At 46.6% G+C, this 13,320-nt stretch overlaps 1 protein-coding gene across 8 annotated transcripts in view; it reads left to right on the plus strand.

Moving 5' to 3' along the window:
* TOM1L2 (target of myb1 like 2 membrane trafficking protein) overlaps positions 1–13,320 on the plus strand; it is a 127,760-nt gene that overhangs the window by 95,798 nt on the left and 18,642 nt on the right. For all 8 annotated transcript variants that reach the window (XR_439120.3, XM_025044366.1, XM_006908449.3 and 5 more), the window contains 3 exons: positions 10,133–10,266; positions 12,575–12,623; positions 13,028–13,151. Coding sequence is in view for 7 of the 8 variants with exons in the window: in XM_025044366.1 (XP_024900134.1) it covers positions 10,133–10,266; positions 12,575–12,623; positions 13,028–13,151 (307 nt within the window). In the remaining variant the exon portion in view is untranslated. The remainder of the gene's footprint in view (positions 1–10,132; positions 10,267–12,574; positions 12,624–13,027; positions 13,152–13,320) is intronic.

Consider the following 13,320-nt stretch of genomic DNA (forward strand, 5'->3'; position numbering starts at 1 on the left):
TGCAGTGGACAGCGGAGCTCCTGGCAGCAGGGGGTAGGCTGAACAAAGCCAACATACTTCCAGACAGCCAGAGCAGACCTAGACAGCAAGAATACTCTGTGTGTGTGCATGTGTGTCTGTGTGTGTGTGTTTTTAAAACAAGCCCATCAGCCAAGACAAACAGAACATAATCGCCTGGCGTCAGCTCAGTTTTCAAAAATAGGTTGCTTCCCATGACGTTTCCTTCCCTCTGTTTTGTTCCAACTCTGAGCCTACCAGCCCTCACTGCTATCTTATAAATCAAACAGAGAAAGAATGGTTCTGGGTACCAGTGGGAGGCCGTCCTTTCAGCATGGGAGATTAAGGAGTCCGGCAGCTCTGTGTGAACAGACACAGCTCCCCTGGCTTCTGGCCTCGCTCCTCAGTTATTCCTGACATCTTTCCTCCTTTTCTTCTCCTGGTGGTCAGAAACCAGCTGGGCGGGGTACCCCAAGGGTCAGGGCCACACCCGACGGCGAGCCTTCCACATGGGAAAATGGCACAGTCTTCTTGGAAAGTAAAGGGATCAGAATATGCCCTGAAGACCCCTCAGGCGAGTTGGAGGGCAGCCAATGCTCAGGGTAGAAGCTGTCCAGAGCTCGCAGTGCTGGCCAGAGCCATGGAAATAAACACATTTGTCACCAACCCAAATATTCACGCCAACAGAAGCTGCTCCCCACTTGAGTGTAAATTGCTGGGTAGGAGGTGGAGGAAATGGGAAGAGAGGAAATTGGAGGTGTCAGCCCCAGGATGCACTGGTGTGACTGACCATAATTATGAGGGGGTCATGTCCCGATTGCTTCCTGCACATCACAAAGCACTTTCAGGTGTAGCCTCACCACAGCCCAGCAGAGCAGCAAAGAAGCTTGGTGGGAAGAGCTGTTTGCCTGAGGACTCTTTGGTTGCTAACTTGTAGTTGAGAGAGGCTGAGGCCATTCCACTACACTGTGCTTTCAGCTTAGCTGGATCCCCCAGGGTAACTAAGGAAGGATGCCCAGAAGGAACATAGCAACTCCTCTCAGTGTGTGGAACTCTGCTTTGAGTTGGCCAAGACCTTCTAGGCAACTAGTCTAGCTCTACACCTGTGCTCAGATTCCTTCAGCAGCAGCTCGCCTAGTGCCTGCCTCATTTTTCTTAACATCCTCAACAACAGGCTATTCGGGTCAGCCCACGGAAGGACTTCCGTTTCCAATCACATGTCTTGGTTAGACTTTGGGAAGCAGCACAGCAGGGCAGGATGTACAAGGGCTGAGAAGTCACTGGATTCACGTCTGGGGTCCAACCACTGATGAGCTGGGTGGCTCTCAGCAAGTCCCCTATCCCTAGGAGTCTGGAGTAATCACTGACACATGGGCAGGATTGGCAATCATCTCTTTACAGTGCTAGCACAGTGCCAAGCGCAGGCAAGTCATCTACAAGTCTTTTGTGATTATTACTGGCACAGCCTTCTACACATCAAGCTAAAGTCTGTCTCCCTATAACTGCTGTCCTGGTCTGTCTTTGTTAACAACAGAACAAAACAAATCACTCTTTCACATGGGAGGTCCTTAAATATCTGAAGACTGCCCACAGCCCAGTCTCTGTGTGGCATAGATGTGGCTGTTGGCAGTTCTCAATGAAGCAGACATTATAAAATCAATAGCTTCCATCAACTGAAAACCCTCTATCTCTTTCTCATGTGGCTGTTAAGCCATATCTTCCCTATTCTGTGCATAGGCATTTGGGTCTGGGTTTAAAATTTATGTCTGCATCTATGCCTGCTAAAGTTCATGCCCTTACTTGAAGCCTGTGAGTCCAGCTTTTTTTCTCTCCCAAATTAGCTTCTTGAGCTTTGTCTTCAATTAATAATAACTTAATTAATTCAATGATGCTAAAAAAAGAAGCCTTCCTCCATGTTGTTTCTTCAAGTAGCAGATGGTACATCCCCCTCTTGCTTCTTGCTTCTTGCTTCTTCAATCTCATTTCAACAAAAGACTGAATGTCCAGGATCATTTTCTCTAGAGAATCCTAGTTTATTCTACATGTTTAGTTTCATTAGTACCCTTTCTCTCCAACAAAGAATTTTTTCTCCCTCCCCTTTTCTTTGCAGCTAAAGGATGCAGATCTTCAGGCCGTTATTCCATGCTCCTTAGAACTTAGAGAAAGTTCAGAGGACATCTGTAATGATGATTAAAAGGCGGTTTGTGAGGTGGGGATGAGAGTGTCCCTTGAAGAAAAGATAAAGGCATTGGGATTAATTAGAAAAGACAGGATATTTTAATAAGATGTTCTGATAGATAGAGAGCTTTAGCATAAAGAACAGTAACCAGCTGTTCTCCCCCTCTGTTGAGAACAAGATATAGAAGGAAACCAAAGCTGAAATCTTCAGCATTTAGGAAATTCCTGTCCCAGCTGTTGCACGGTGGGAAAGACCACCTGGGCAAGCGTGGTTTCTTAGTGTCTCAGGACTGGAGGAGAGTCACTCTGTCTGAGAGATGTGGAGGTGGAGAGAGGCAGAGGAAGATTTCCCAGCTGCGCCTGCCGTGGTCTGGCTGTGGATGACCCCATGGAGACCATGCAGGTGTCTGGCTGGCGTTTGTGGTGGCAGAAATCTTAACATTCTGGTCTTCCTCTTTCCTTCAATCTCTTTGCCTTTTTTCTTCCTGTTTAATTTTTTTTTAAGACAGTAACTTAAAAGGTTAAAGCACAGAGATGGTAAACTCTCTCTGCAGAGATCTCTAGAAATCCCTGGTTTAGAAGCCCCAGGCCAGACTCACTGGGCCTGCCCCTGGGTGCTCCTCTGATACTGGAGCGTGCAAGGCTCTGCCTGTCAGGTCCTGGGCCATCTCACCCAGCTCGAGGCAGTAGGGAGAGAGGTAGCAAATGCAAGGACAAAGCAGATGTTTGCCTGGTGCTTACAATTCTTGAGATCGCTGCATTCTCTCTTCCTTTAAGCTGAGGTTATAATGTTAGAGCTAGCAGAAGTCTCAAATCATCTAGCGTTTCCCCAAACATTTCCGTAAAGTGATGGAACTTTTTCTCCACAAACAATATTCTCCAGAGAACTGCAATGTTTAAAACAGATAAAAGCAGAGCCACCCCAGCTGCCATAAGTTTGGGTGCTCCAAACCCCATGCTGTGGAGGCACCTTGGTGGCCTTCTGCAGAGCTTCACCATTTCTCCAATACACTTGTTTTACCCAGAGAAAAACAGGCCCAGAGAGTGCTGGAGGCCTGCAGACCGGTTTGCTTCACAGCTGCTTGCTGCCTGCCACTTGGTCCCAAGCATCCAAAAGGGACTGGGCTCTGTCAGGGAGTGTGGATCCCACCCTGCTGTCTTCCGTCTGCTGGTCCCGGTGTTTGGGGCATTTAGAGCCGTGTTTTTGAGACATTCCTGCAGTCTTCTGAGGGGTCTGGCTTCATTCTCCTTTGGCTCTAGTGGACTATCCTTGAGGCCTGCTCTTTGTCCTGTGGCTTCTGCCTTTAGGGTAAGGGAGGGGCTGGTCTTCAGTTATTGGAGATAAGTACTAGCCAGAGGCTCTGCTGGAGGAGTTCCCTTGACATGGAGGGACAGTGCTGACTAGAGGTGTGTCTAGAGTGCTGTGGGAGTTGAGGAGGCAGAGTGGTGGTAGGGCCTCCAGAAAATATTCCGGGTATATAGGGAGATGATAACTGGGTAGATAAGTGGTAAAGCTGGCACTGTGAAATGTTAATGGTAGAATCTAGGTTTTGGGTATATGCTATTCACCATAAAATTCTTTTAGCTTTGCTTTATGTTTGAAAATTTTTAAAAAATTTATTTATTTTAATTAATTTCAATGTAATTACAGCATATTGGTTAGATATCTATATAGTTTATAAAACCATCCCCCCAATTGCTCCCTCCCTCCCCTGATCCTCCACCTAGCCAATGTATTCATGTTAATTGCATTCCCTGTGCAGTGCTCCCCATCCCCATGACCCTCCATCAGCTACTAATTTGTACTTCTTTAACCCTTCACCCCATTCTCCCGGCCCCCCAAACCCCTTCCTCTCTGTTTATCACCAAATTGTCCACTATATTTGTGAGTTTGTTTTTTATTAGTTTGTTCTTTTTATTCCTTAGATTCCACATACAAGTGAAATCATATAGTGTTTATCTTTCTCTGACTTAAATACCTTCTAGGTCCATCAAAGCAATATCTTTTTCCAATCCCTTCCTTTTAGTCTGTGCGTGTCTTTTAATCTGAAGTGAGTCTCTTACAGGTAACATGTAAGGGTCTTGTTTTTCTTTCCATTCATCCACTCTTTTGATTGGAGCACTTAATTCTTTTCCATTTGAGGTACTTATTGATAGAAATGTAGTTGTTACCATTCTTTATTCCTGTTTTTGATACATGTTTTTTTCTTTTTAAAGAAGTCCCTCCAACATTTCCTGTAATACTGGCTTGGTGGTGATAAATTTCTTTAGCTTATTTTTGTCTGGGAAGCTCTTTATCTGCCCTTCAACTCTAAATGATAGCTTTGCTGGATAAATTATTCTTGGTTGTAGATCCTGGGTCTTCAACCTGTCGAATATTTTTCGCTAAGCCCTTCTGTCCTGCATAGTTTGTTTTGAGAAATCAGCTGCCAGTCTTATGGGTTTTCCCTTATAAATAACTATCTGTTTTTCTCTTGCAGCTTTTAAGATTCTTTCTTTGTATTTAACCTTTGGCATTTTAATTATGATGTGTCTTGGTGTGGGCCTCTTTGGATCCCTGATTTTTGGAATTCTCTGAGCTTCCATTTCCTTTACCAGGTTAGGGAAGTTTTCCATCCTTATTTCTTCAATCAGCTGTTCAACATCTTGATTTTCTTCAGTTACGCAGATCAGACGGATATTTGGACCCTTAATAGAGTCCCATATGCTTCTTAAATTATTTTTATAGTCTTGGCCTCATCTCTTGCCAGTCTAATTGTGTGTCCTTGGCTTTCTCATCCTCTAGATAGGACATTTGATCTTTTTCTTTATTCACTCTAGTTATCCCTTTGTTTATTCCATTAATATATTTCTCATCTCAGAGAATATGTTCTTCATTTCAGACTGGTGCCCTTTTATAATTTCCATTTCCATTTTTCTGTATTTTATCTCTTTGTTGAAGTTCTCATTAAATTTAACCAAAGGTCCATAGAGCATCTTTATAACCAGTGTTAGATTACTTGAATCCATTAGATCTGGATCTCTGTTCTGTTCTCTCATATGGTTTCTGCTTCCTTGTCTTCCCATTTGGCTGCCTTTCCATGTCTGTTTCTATCTACTAAGCAAAGCTCTTAAGTCTCCTGGTCTTATTAGTGTGAATTTGTGAAGTAGGTGTCCAGTGGTATGGTCCTCAGAGAGGCTCAGCTGCAGGCCATACTTAGCCCAAGCCTCTGCCCCTCTGGGTCCACCTGTTAAGATTCAGCAAGCAATCCACAGATGCTGTGCTTATAGTTGCCTCAAAAGGCCACACCAGAAACGGAGGCCAGCTGCCCCCAGTGTGAGTCCGGGTGCTGCTCAGCAAGGAGCACCTGACTCACTGAAGATACATTTGGATGTGGATTGGATGGGGCCATGAGTTGGGGGAGGTGGGGTTTCAGGGAATCCTCTAGGTAGAGCGACCACTGTTATCCAGTTTGATGACCTCACAGGTATGGGGGTGCAGTGTCCGGTACACTGGCAAGGGGGAGGGCTCAACAGGGAACAGTGGATACGGCCGGCACTTCAGTACAGAATGAGTCTCGCCTTGGCCCTCACTCTGACAATGTCTCCCTGTAAGTCCCTGGTGCCCCGCATGCAGCTGAATCGGCACTGGTGTTCAGAGCAAGCAGATCCATCACCGTCGAGGCCAGTCAGTGGACGTGGCCCCTATAAGAAGCTTCTGCCTCTGCCGCAGCCTCCATCTCACTCAGCCACTCGAGGCCAGTCAGCCCTGCATCCTCGCCCCGTCTTACCTTCTGTTGTTGCAGGGTGATTTCTTGGACTTCTCCCTAGTTGTATGGCTTGTTCGTCAAGATCCCAGGTGACTTTTTTCCTTGCTGCTGCTCCTTGTTTCCTTTATAACTTTGATTTTGTCGCCAGAGGGATGAACAGAACCTCTATCATCGATGCTATTTTGGTTCCCTCCTCATAGTGCGAATCTATGTTTGAAACATTTTATGATTAAATGTTGGGGTGAAGAAATATCTTAGGGCCTTAAAGGATGAGTAGGAATTTGTTTGATGGAAAAGGAGGAGAGGAACATTGCAGACAGAGGGTTGACTTCTCAGGGACCCCTGAGCCATATTGGCCAGTGCCTGAAGCTATCTGCTGTTCTAAAAAATTTGAAGTGTGTTTGGAGAAAACCCATGGGCTCTGAGAGATGATGCTGCAAGCTTCTGCAAGAGTGGCCTTGGACCTGTTTCCCATGACTACTGCATTACCCTGGCTTCTAGGTTCTACATCTTAGAATTGGCCTACAATGTGGATGGGAAGTGACTGACCTCTTCCCTTTTCCCTTCCCAACCCAGGAATCCAGGGCTTGCTCCTTGGCCACGAGCACCAGACACTGCCACACTTCCATGTCCTGGGACTGTCTGGTGGGGCTGCCTTTGCTGGAGAGAGTATGCCCCGTAGCATACAAGATCCTTTTGTTCATCAGAGATTTTTTTTTTTTTTTTAATAGGCACTTCAAGTACTGGTCTCATTTGCACCAGGCACATGCACATCCAGGGAGAGGGAGTGACATGCACAGTGGGTTCGCGGCAGACAGCAGAAAGGCAGGCACTGTATCTCTTTCCTCTGTCCTGCCACCTAGCCTCCTTTGTCTCTCAGTTCTAGCTTTCCCAGTCTTCCATCCATGATCTTTGGCCAGGTCTCCAGCATTTCTTCCAAAGCGCTGGGCAAGATCTGCTGCCCAAGTATTGGTCTTTTAAAGTTAACCTAGATTCATGTTCCTTTGTTAGTGCTAAGTAGCTGCTCCCTACACTCTAACCATGTATTGTAAATACTTTGATTATTTACATTATCACTTCAGTCCTGGCTCTCAGAATCCTTCACATAGTCTAATATGATTGCTTCTTTCATAAGTTCCGGCATTCTTATTTTTTATTTTTTACATATGTTTTAATGTTAAAGGTCTGACTTCATTTTAGGATCATTCATGAGCATACTTTATTTCTGTAATTAGGGTTTCCATTGTGGTTTTGGCTCTTTTGTGTGCTGTGATTTTCCTTGTAGTGACTGGATTTGACCTGTGAGAGTCCACTGGCACCCATGGCAGTTATTGTGTGGCAGTCCATTACTGAGACCAGGCCAGGCTCTGAGGCCCAGGCCAGTTCTCAAGTGCCCCTCTTCTGGCTAGCCTGGTGACATGAGCCATTCACAGTGGTAGAGAGCAGGTATTTTTGTGGTATTCTATTCTTTACTGGACATTAGCATTCTCTGCAATTCAATTTTGATATTCACCTCTTGTTATTAATTCTAATACTTGTGTTTGTGTTTATAAATTCTTACTACTGGGTCACTGGGGCCTGGGATGAGTCGTAGAGAGGGAAAATTGGATTCTAGATGAACAAGAATTTTCTATTCTCTGAGTGAAGGGTGCTGGGAAGAAGGCTGAGCTGATATGGATAACTGAGCGAAGACAGTGAGGGGGAGCTAGTGGTTTGAGTGGACCAAGGGTTCAGAGCACTTTAGAGTCAAGGTCCACATTTCTTCCCCTCCAGCCCCAGCCTGGTTCTGACCTGCCCCTCCTCCGTTTCTCTGCTGCTTATGAGAATGCTACCACCTGCCTGGGCTGGTTTGGCCTGGATGCAGCTGGCACCTGAAACTCGAGGAGAGTATGGGAAAGGAGAGAGGGATTATAAGTATCTAGTGATTCACTAGAAGGCCCCCCGCCCCCATTTTTCCAGAAATGATCCTGCCTTCACCAAAACCTAGAATGTCAGTCTTGGTAGAATCAAGAGTGAGACTATGTTCATAGGAAAAAACAGAAGGTCCAGACACTGGGCTTGCTATCCCCGTAGATCAAGAGAGACAGTACCATTCTGGCTGTGCACAGGGCTAGCAACAGGGTAGAACCAAAACAAATGGCAGTGTTTCCATAACCAACTCAAAGGGCCCAGCAAGCCAGAGAATCTCTGAATGAAGCTTTTTTTCCTTTGAACATCAGACTCTTTTTGTATCCAACTGCCTAAATCTAAGTACCTTACGTATTGAAAAATACAGCTGTACTGGAGTCATTCTGAGGTGACCTACATCGGCCAGGCTTCATTCCTCAGCTGCCTCTGCTCTCAGGGAACAGGCTGAGCAGCCATGGAGGAGTGGCAGCTGAAGCAGTGTCCAGGCCTGTGTCTGGCTGGCCATGATCTACTTACTCTGTAATGGGCAAGTCAGGTCTGTCAAGGTCCCCACCGTGTTCTTACCTACAGGATCAAGCCTGGGCACTCATTCACTGCCCTTCAGTCGTGAATGAGGGGTATGTGCGCATATGCATGTATAAGGAACACTCTTGGATACCTTGGACTAAGTGTGGATAGAAGGAACACAACTTGCCCTTGTTAATTCTCTCAAAAGCACTAAAGGACTGGCTCCTATGTGTCAGTCACAGGTACTGGGAAAACAGGGGCAAGAGATGCCATCTCTGCCCTCAAGAAGCTTTGGTCTAGAGAGTGAGGCAGATAAGCCCAACTGTAATGCCCTTGTGTGGTGAGCACCATGGGGTATTTGGGGATGGGGTGAATGGGGGCCCTCAATTTTCTACTTTGTATTTGACCAGTTTGGCAATCAGATTCAGCAGATGATTACTGGGCCTTTTCTCTGTGTGTGGCATCCCCAGGGGATAAATGATGGCACCTACCTCATGGAGTTTATGATCTATTAGTAGGGGAAACCTTCTAGTCAAGCTAGTTAGATTATGAGACAGGATGCAGAACTCAATAGAGATCGGTATGTCTGCAGTGAGTAGAGTGGTTACTTCCACCAGAAATATTTTCAAAAGGAAGTAGTTTTGAGGTTGAGCTGTGAGAAGAAAAGACTCTTGCTTCATCCTTGATCCCCTTCACTCACTGGGTTATCAGCTGCCTCCAGTGTCCAGGTAAGTAGGGACAGCATCTCGCCTCTGCTTTACCCTACATGGCCCATTAGGAGTTGGAGCTTTGTCCACAGGGACTTCCTGTAGACAGAGATGCTGTGGGGCCAGCCTGGCAGGGCTGTTAGTTCTCAGCTCTGTAGGGATCCTCATTCTGGCCTATAGGATAGCAAGGAGCCTTGGCAGGTATTTGAGGGAGCTCCACAGCAAGTTTCAATGAGAGCATGAATCAGGCTGTTGTCAGAGTAGGGGAGGCCTACAGAAGCCAGACCATAAAGTGATAAGGACCTGTCTTCAGCACATTGCTTCCGAGGGTAGAGAAGGTTCTGATGGTGACTAGGAGTTCATGAGAGACATTTCTGGTTAGCTGGGAGCCATGTAGGAGTTTGCTGAACTCCTGAGACCTCAGCAAGATGACAGACATACCACCAAAATGTCTGTAATGCCATCATAAAATATACTCATGCTGTTGCTGGGAGTATAAATAAACTGATCTCATCTTTTTGAAGGGTCTTTACTATTACCAATCAATTTTCTAAATGACCGTACCCTTTCAGCTAGGAATTTGTCCTATGGATGTGCTGGCACAAATGCATAAGCATACATGTATACAAATGTTCAGTGCTGCATTATTTGGGTTGGCCAAAAGAAGAGAGACCACAACCTAAATGCCCAACGATAGAAGAATGGTGTGATACATTATAATACACATACAAAGGCATGAGTCAGCCTGTAGAAGTGATGGGGAGAGTCTGGAATACTGTGTAAGCTGCAAAGAATCATATATATATTAAAAACAATTTGTACAAACATGTACTTATGTACACACAACAGTATATAAATAGGTATGGACATCTGTCTATCTACTGAAAAAACTGGTTTCCTCTGGAGTAGGAGGAGGCAGTGAGGGAGGGCCTTCTACTTTGCATCCCACACAGGCTGGCTTTATGGACTAGCACATACTCCTTTTGTCACTTTTAAGAATTGGTACATGTTTTCCCAAAGGAAATAGAATGAAAAAAAAAAAAAAGCATAGCCAGCAGGCTAGCCAGAGGTACATGTGTCCCCTAGGAGCTGAATAGGACCTGCCGGGCCATGCAGCAGCGAATCGTGGAGCTCATCTCCAGAGTATCCAATGAGGAAGTGACGGAGGAGCTACTGCACGTCAACGACGACCTCAACAATGTCTTCCTCAGATATGAGAGGTAGGAGCCAGGGTCCTTTTGTTTTCCCTTGGAAAGATTATTGCCATAAGAGGAATTTCTTTCATAAACAAAGGGAAGAGAGAGAGATATTAGAGTTAGAAAATACTCATCAGAAATGCTAATTTGTTCCCAGAAGACAGGGAAAATGCTGCTTGTTCTCTTGGGAGCCCTGCAGCAGGAAAGTGACTGCAGAATTAGGATCTGCCCTTTGTAAGCCTCAGGCTGCTCTGCCTTCTCCACCCACCCTAGCTCCTGGAGCGGGAGGACTGGGACACCTGCTCCTTTGAAGATCCTTTGAATTTGAAAAGGATTAAAGGGGGAAAAAATCTCTGCTAAGGAAAAAAGATCTACTTTTACCCATCTTTAAGAAAACGGATTATTTTCCCTCCCTTTGCAAATGTCAGTGCCTCTAGAGTGTTCAGAAGCAGGAAGGGTGTAAGTGCTGGAACACAGCTGTGTAAGGAAACACATATTCAGTTCTTTCTGTAGCCAAATCATTTTGGGGTTTGAGGTAACTAACTTGCAAATTCTTTTCCCTTTCCAAAGCCATCTCTGGGGGAAAAATGCAAAGCATCTTATTCAGATGTAGTTTTTAATAGGTAGTTTAATGGCACGGTCTCGTCCCATCATTCTTCCCATTCCATCACTGATGAGTGCTCCACGAGCTTTCCTGAATTTCCTGAATTACTTAGTGTCAGCACCAGAAAGCACTTTGACCAGGCCAACCTTCTTCTAAATCTAAGCCCCAAGTCCCCAAAGACTTGGGGTGTTGGCCCCTCACTGACTTATGGCAGGATGAGCTGGCACCAGTTAGGGTTGGTGTGACAGATATGTGCATCTGGGGGCATAGAGGGTGATTTTGCTGCTATTGTCACAACTCTGGACTTTGGCAGTAGGGTGGGGTAGCCCTGTGTCCACCTGACAGATGAAGAAGCCACTGCAATGTGACTATGGGGCCACGCATGCATGTGTCAATTGAAGAATGGGAGCATTATCTGAGGCACCTCAACTCCCAGCCTTAGATGTCTTGGTTTTGCCATGTGGTTCTAATTTCTTCACTTTAAATGGGCTAGTCTTTTAACCTATTAGACCCATTTCAACCCCTTCTAGAATAAGATGACAAGAACTAATGTGGGCATTTTCACCTGGGTCTGCCAGTCCCAGTGTTACCACAATTCAGAGGCAAAGCTTGAGGCCAACAGACCTAAGGCTAGAGTGCCTTTGATAAGACTACTTGTCCCTCGAAGAGAGTATGGGAAAGTTGTTCTAGGATTAAAATTTTTTCAGATGTATTAATACTCCTGTTCTTATAAACCATGATTGAAAAACCATATAAGTCTTCAAAACACAGTTGACACACATATCCTAACCAGATTGTCCCTTGCGGGGATTCCTCCTCACCAGGCACAGACCCCAGCAAGTGGGGAGACCAGTGTGGAGCAGCGAATCTCAGTGAAGCCTGATCTCTCCAGGCTCTAGCTGGAGAAAATCTCTTAGCTACCTCTTTGCCCATAACATTTGGGAACTTTTAAATGCAAGGGCAGCCCACCTCCCCACCCCTACGCACACAATTGCTCTTCTATTCCTCACCTGGTATGAGAATGACAGGCAAGAGAGAGAAGAGGCTTTCTGCAGTTATTTCAAGCCAACTCCCATCCACAGCCAGTCTGCAGCTAACAGGCTGGAGTAGGAGACTGGCTGGCAGCCTGTTACTGGTTGGTCTAACCCTTTCTGCAGCCACCAGGGATCCTTTCACCAGGCCAGGGGCCTGTGCCTGTCTTCCTCCTCTAGGTGTCTGCCCCGTATATGCCCTACCACCTTTACTCTGGCAAGTTGAGCTGGGGCATTTCAGTGACCTCAGACAATTACTCCCCAGCACAGCTCTGTGAAATAGGAAGGAGGGCTGTACTTTTTGCCTGGCTTTGCCCCCAGGTAAAGTGGTTGATCCAACCTACCCGTCAAAGGACAAGAGGAACACCCGGGTTCAGGGTCTGAGGGAATGGCTGGGGGTGCTTATAATGGCCTCCTGGGTGTGTCAGTCAACACCCTCCTCCCTTACCTCAGGGTGAGGCCAGGAGGCCGATCTTCCTCAGGGCAGCCCCACACAGAGAAAGGCCTGGAGAAATTGTACATGTATGGGTTCACTCCCGCTAGCCCCCAAAATGGGTCTCGTTGGTCTCCTTTCCTGGAGCCTCAGTCTCTGCTGGCCTCCCAGGGCTGTCGGTCCCCAGGAGCTCTCCACAGGACCAATAAGCATCATGGTGCCCTGTCACCCCCCTCTCCTTACTCTGCTTTCCCTTCCCGTTAGGTTTGAACGATACAGGTCGGGCCGATCAGTTCAAAATGCCAGTAATGGAGTAAGTATCCCTTCAGAATTCTCTCATCTCTGGAGGCCAGGGGAGCTGCTTCAGTTTGGTTTTTCTAACTGGGGTTTAAATATTTGGGTAACTGTCTAGCAGGCTCTGGCTGATGGGATACTGAGGAAGAGCTAACAGGCGCATCCCTGGTGGGAGGGTGGCAAGGAAGCCCCTGTCCTGTGCTGGTAACTGATTCAGCCCTGCCTCATTTAAGTGGGAGCGGGGAGCTAATGGGCAGGGGCCTACTGACAGCCAGGGCCCACAGTGGACCCCTGTCGTCGTGAGAGAAACTACCTTGCTCCTGTACTGGTACTGCATTGAAACCCTGCACGGTGCCTGCTGGCTTTGACCTTAGAGACCAGTACAAGGGCTCTGAGGCTCACGGCCATCTCATGCTCTGACAGGTACTGAATGAAGTGACCGAAGACAACTTAATAGACCTGGGGCCTGGGTCTCCAGCCGTGGTGAGCCCAATGGTGGGGAACACGGCACCCCCATCTTCCCTCTCTTCCCAGCTTGCAGGCTTGGGTGAGTGTCTCATAGGGGTGTCAAGGCCTCCTTCACAGGCCACTGCCTGGTTGTGAGTCTGGGCTGAGAGCTCCTTTCACTCTCTTTGTCGGAAGTTTTGAAGAGAACCTTTTGGGGGAATCCATGGGAAAGTATATTCCTGAGTCCTGGGCAATTGTACCACCTTCAG

This window comes from Pteropus alecto, unplaced genomic scaffold, assembly GCF_000325575.1.
Source record: "Pteropus alecto unplaced genomic scaffold, ASM32557v1 scaffold52, whole genome shotgun sequence".
NCBI classification, from domain to species: domain Eukaryota; kingdom Metazoa; phylum Chordata; class Mammalia; order Chiroptera; family Pteropodidae; genus Pteropus; species Pteropus alecto.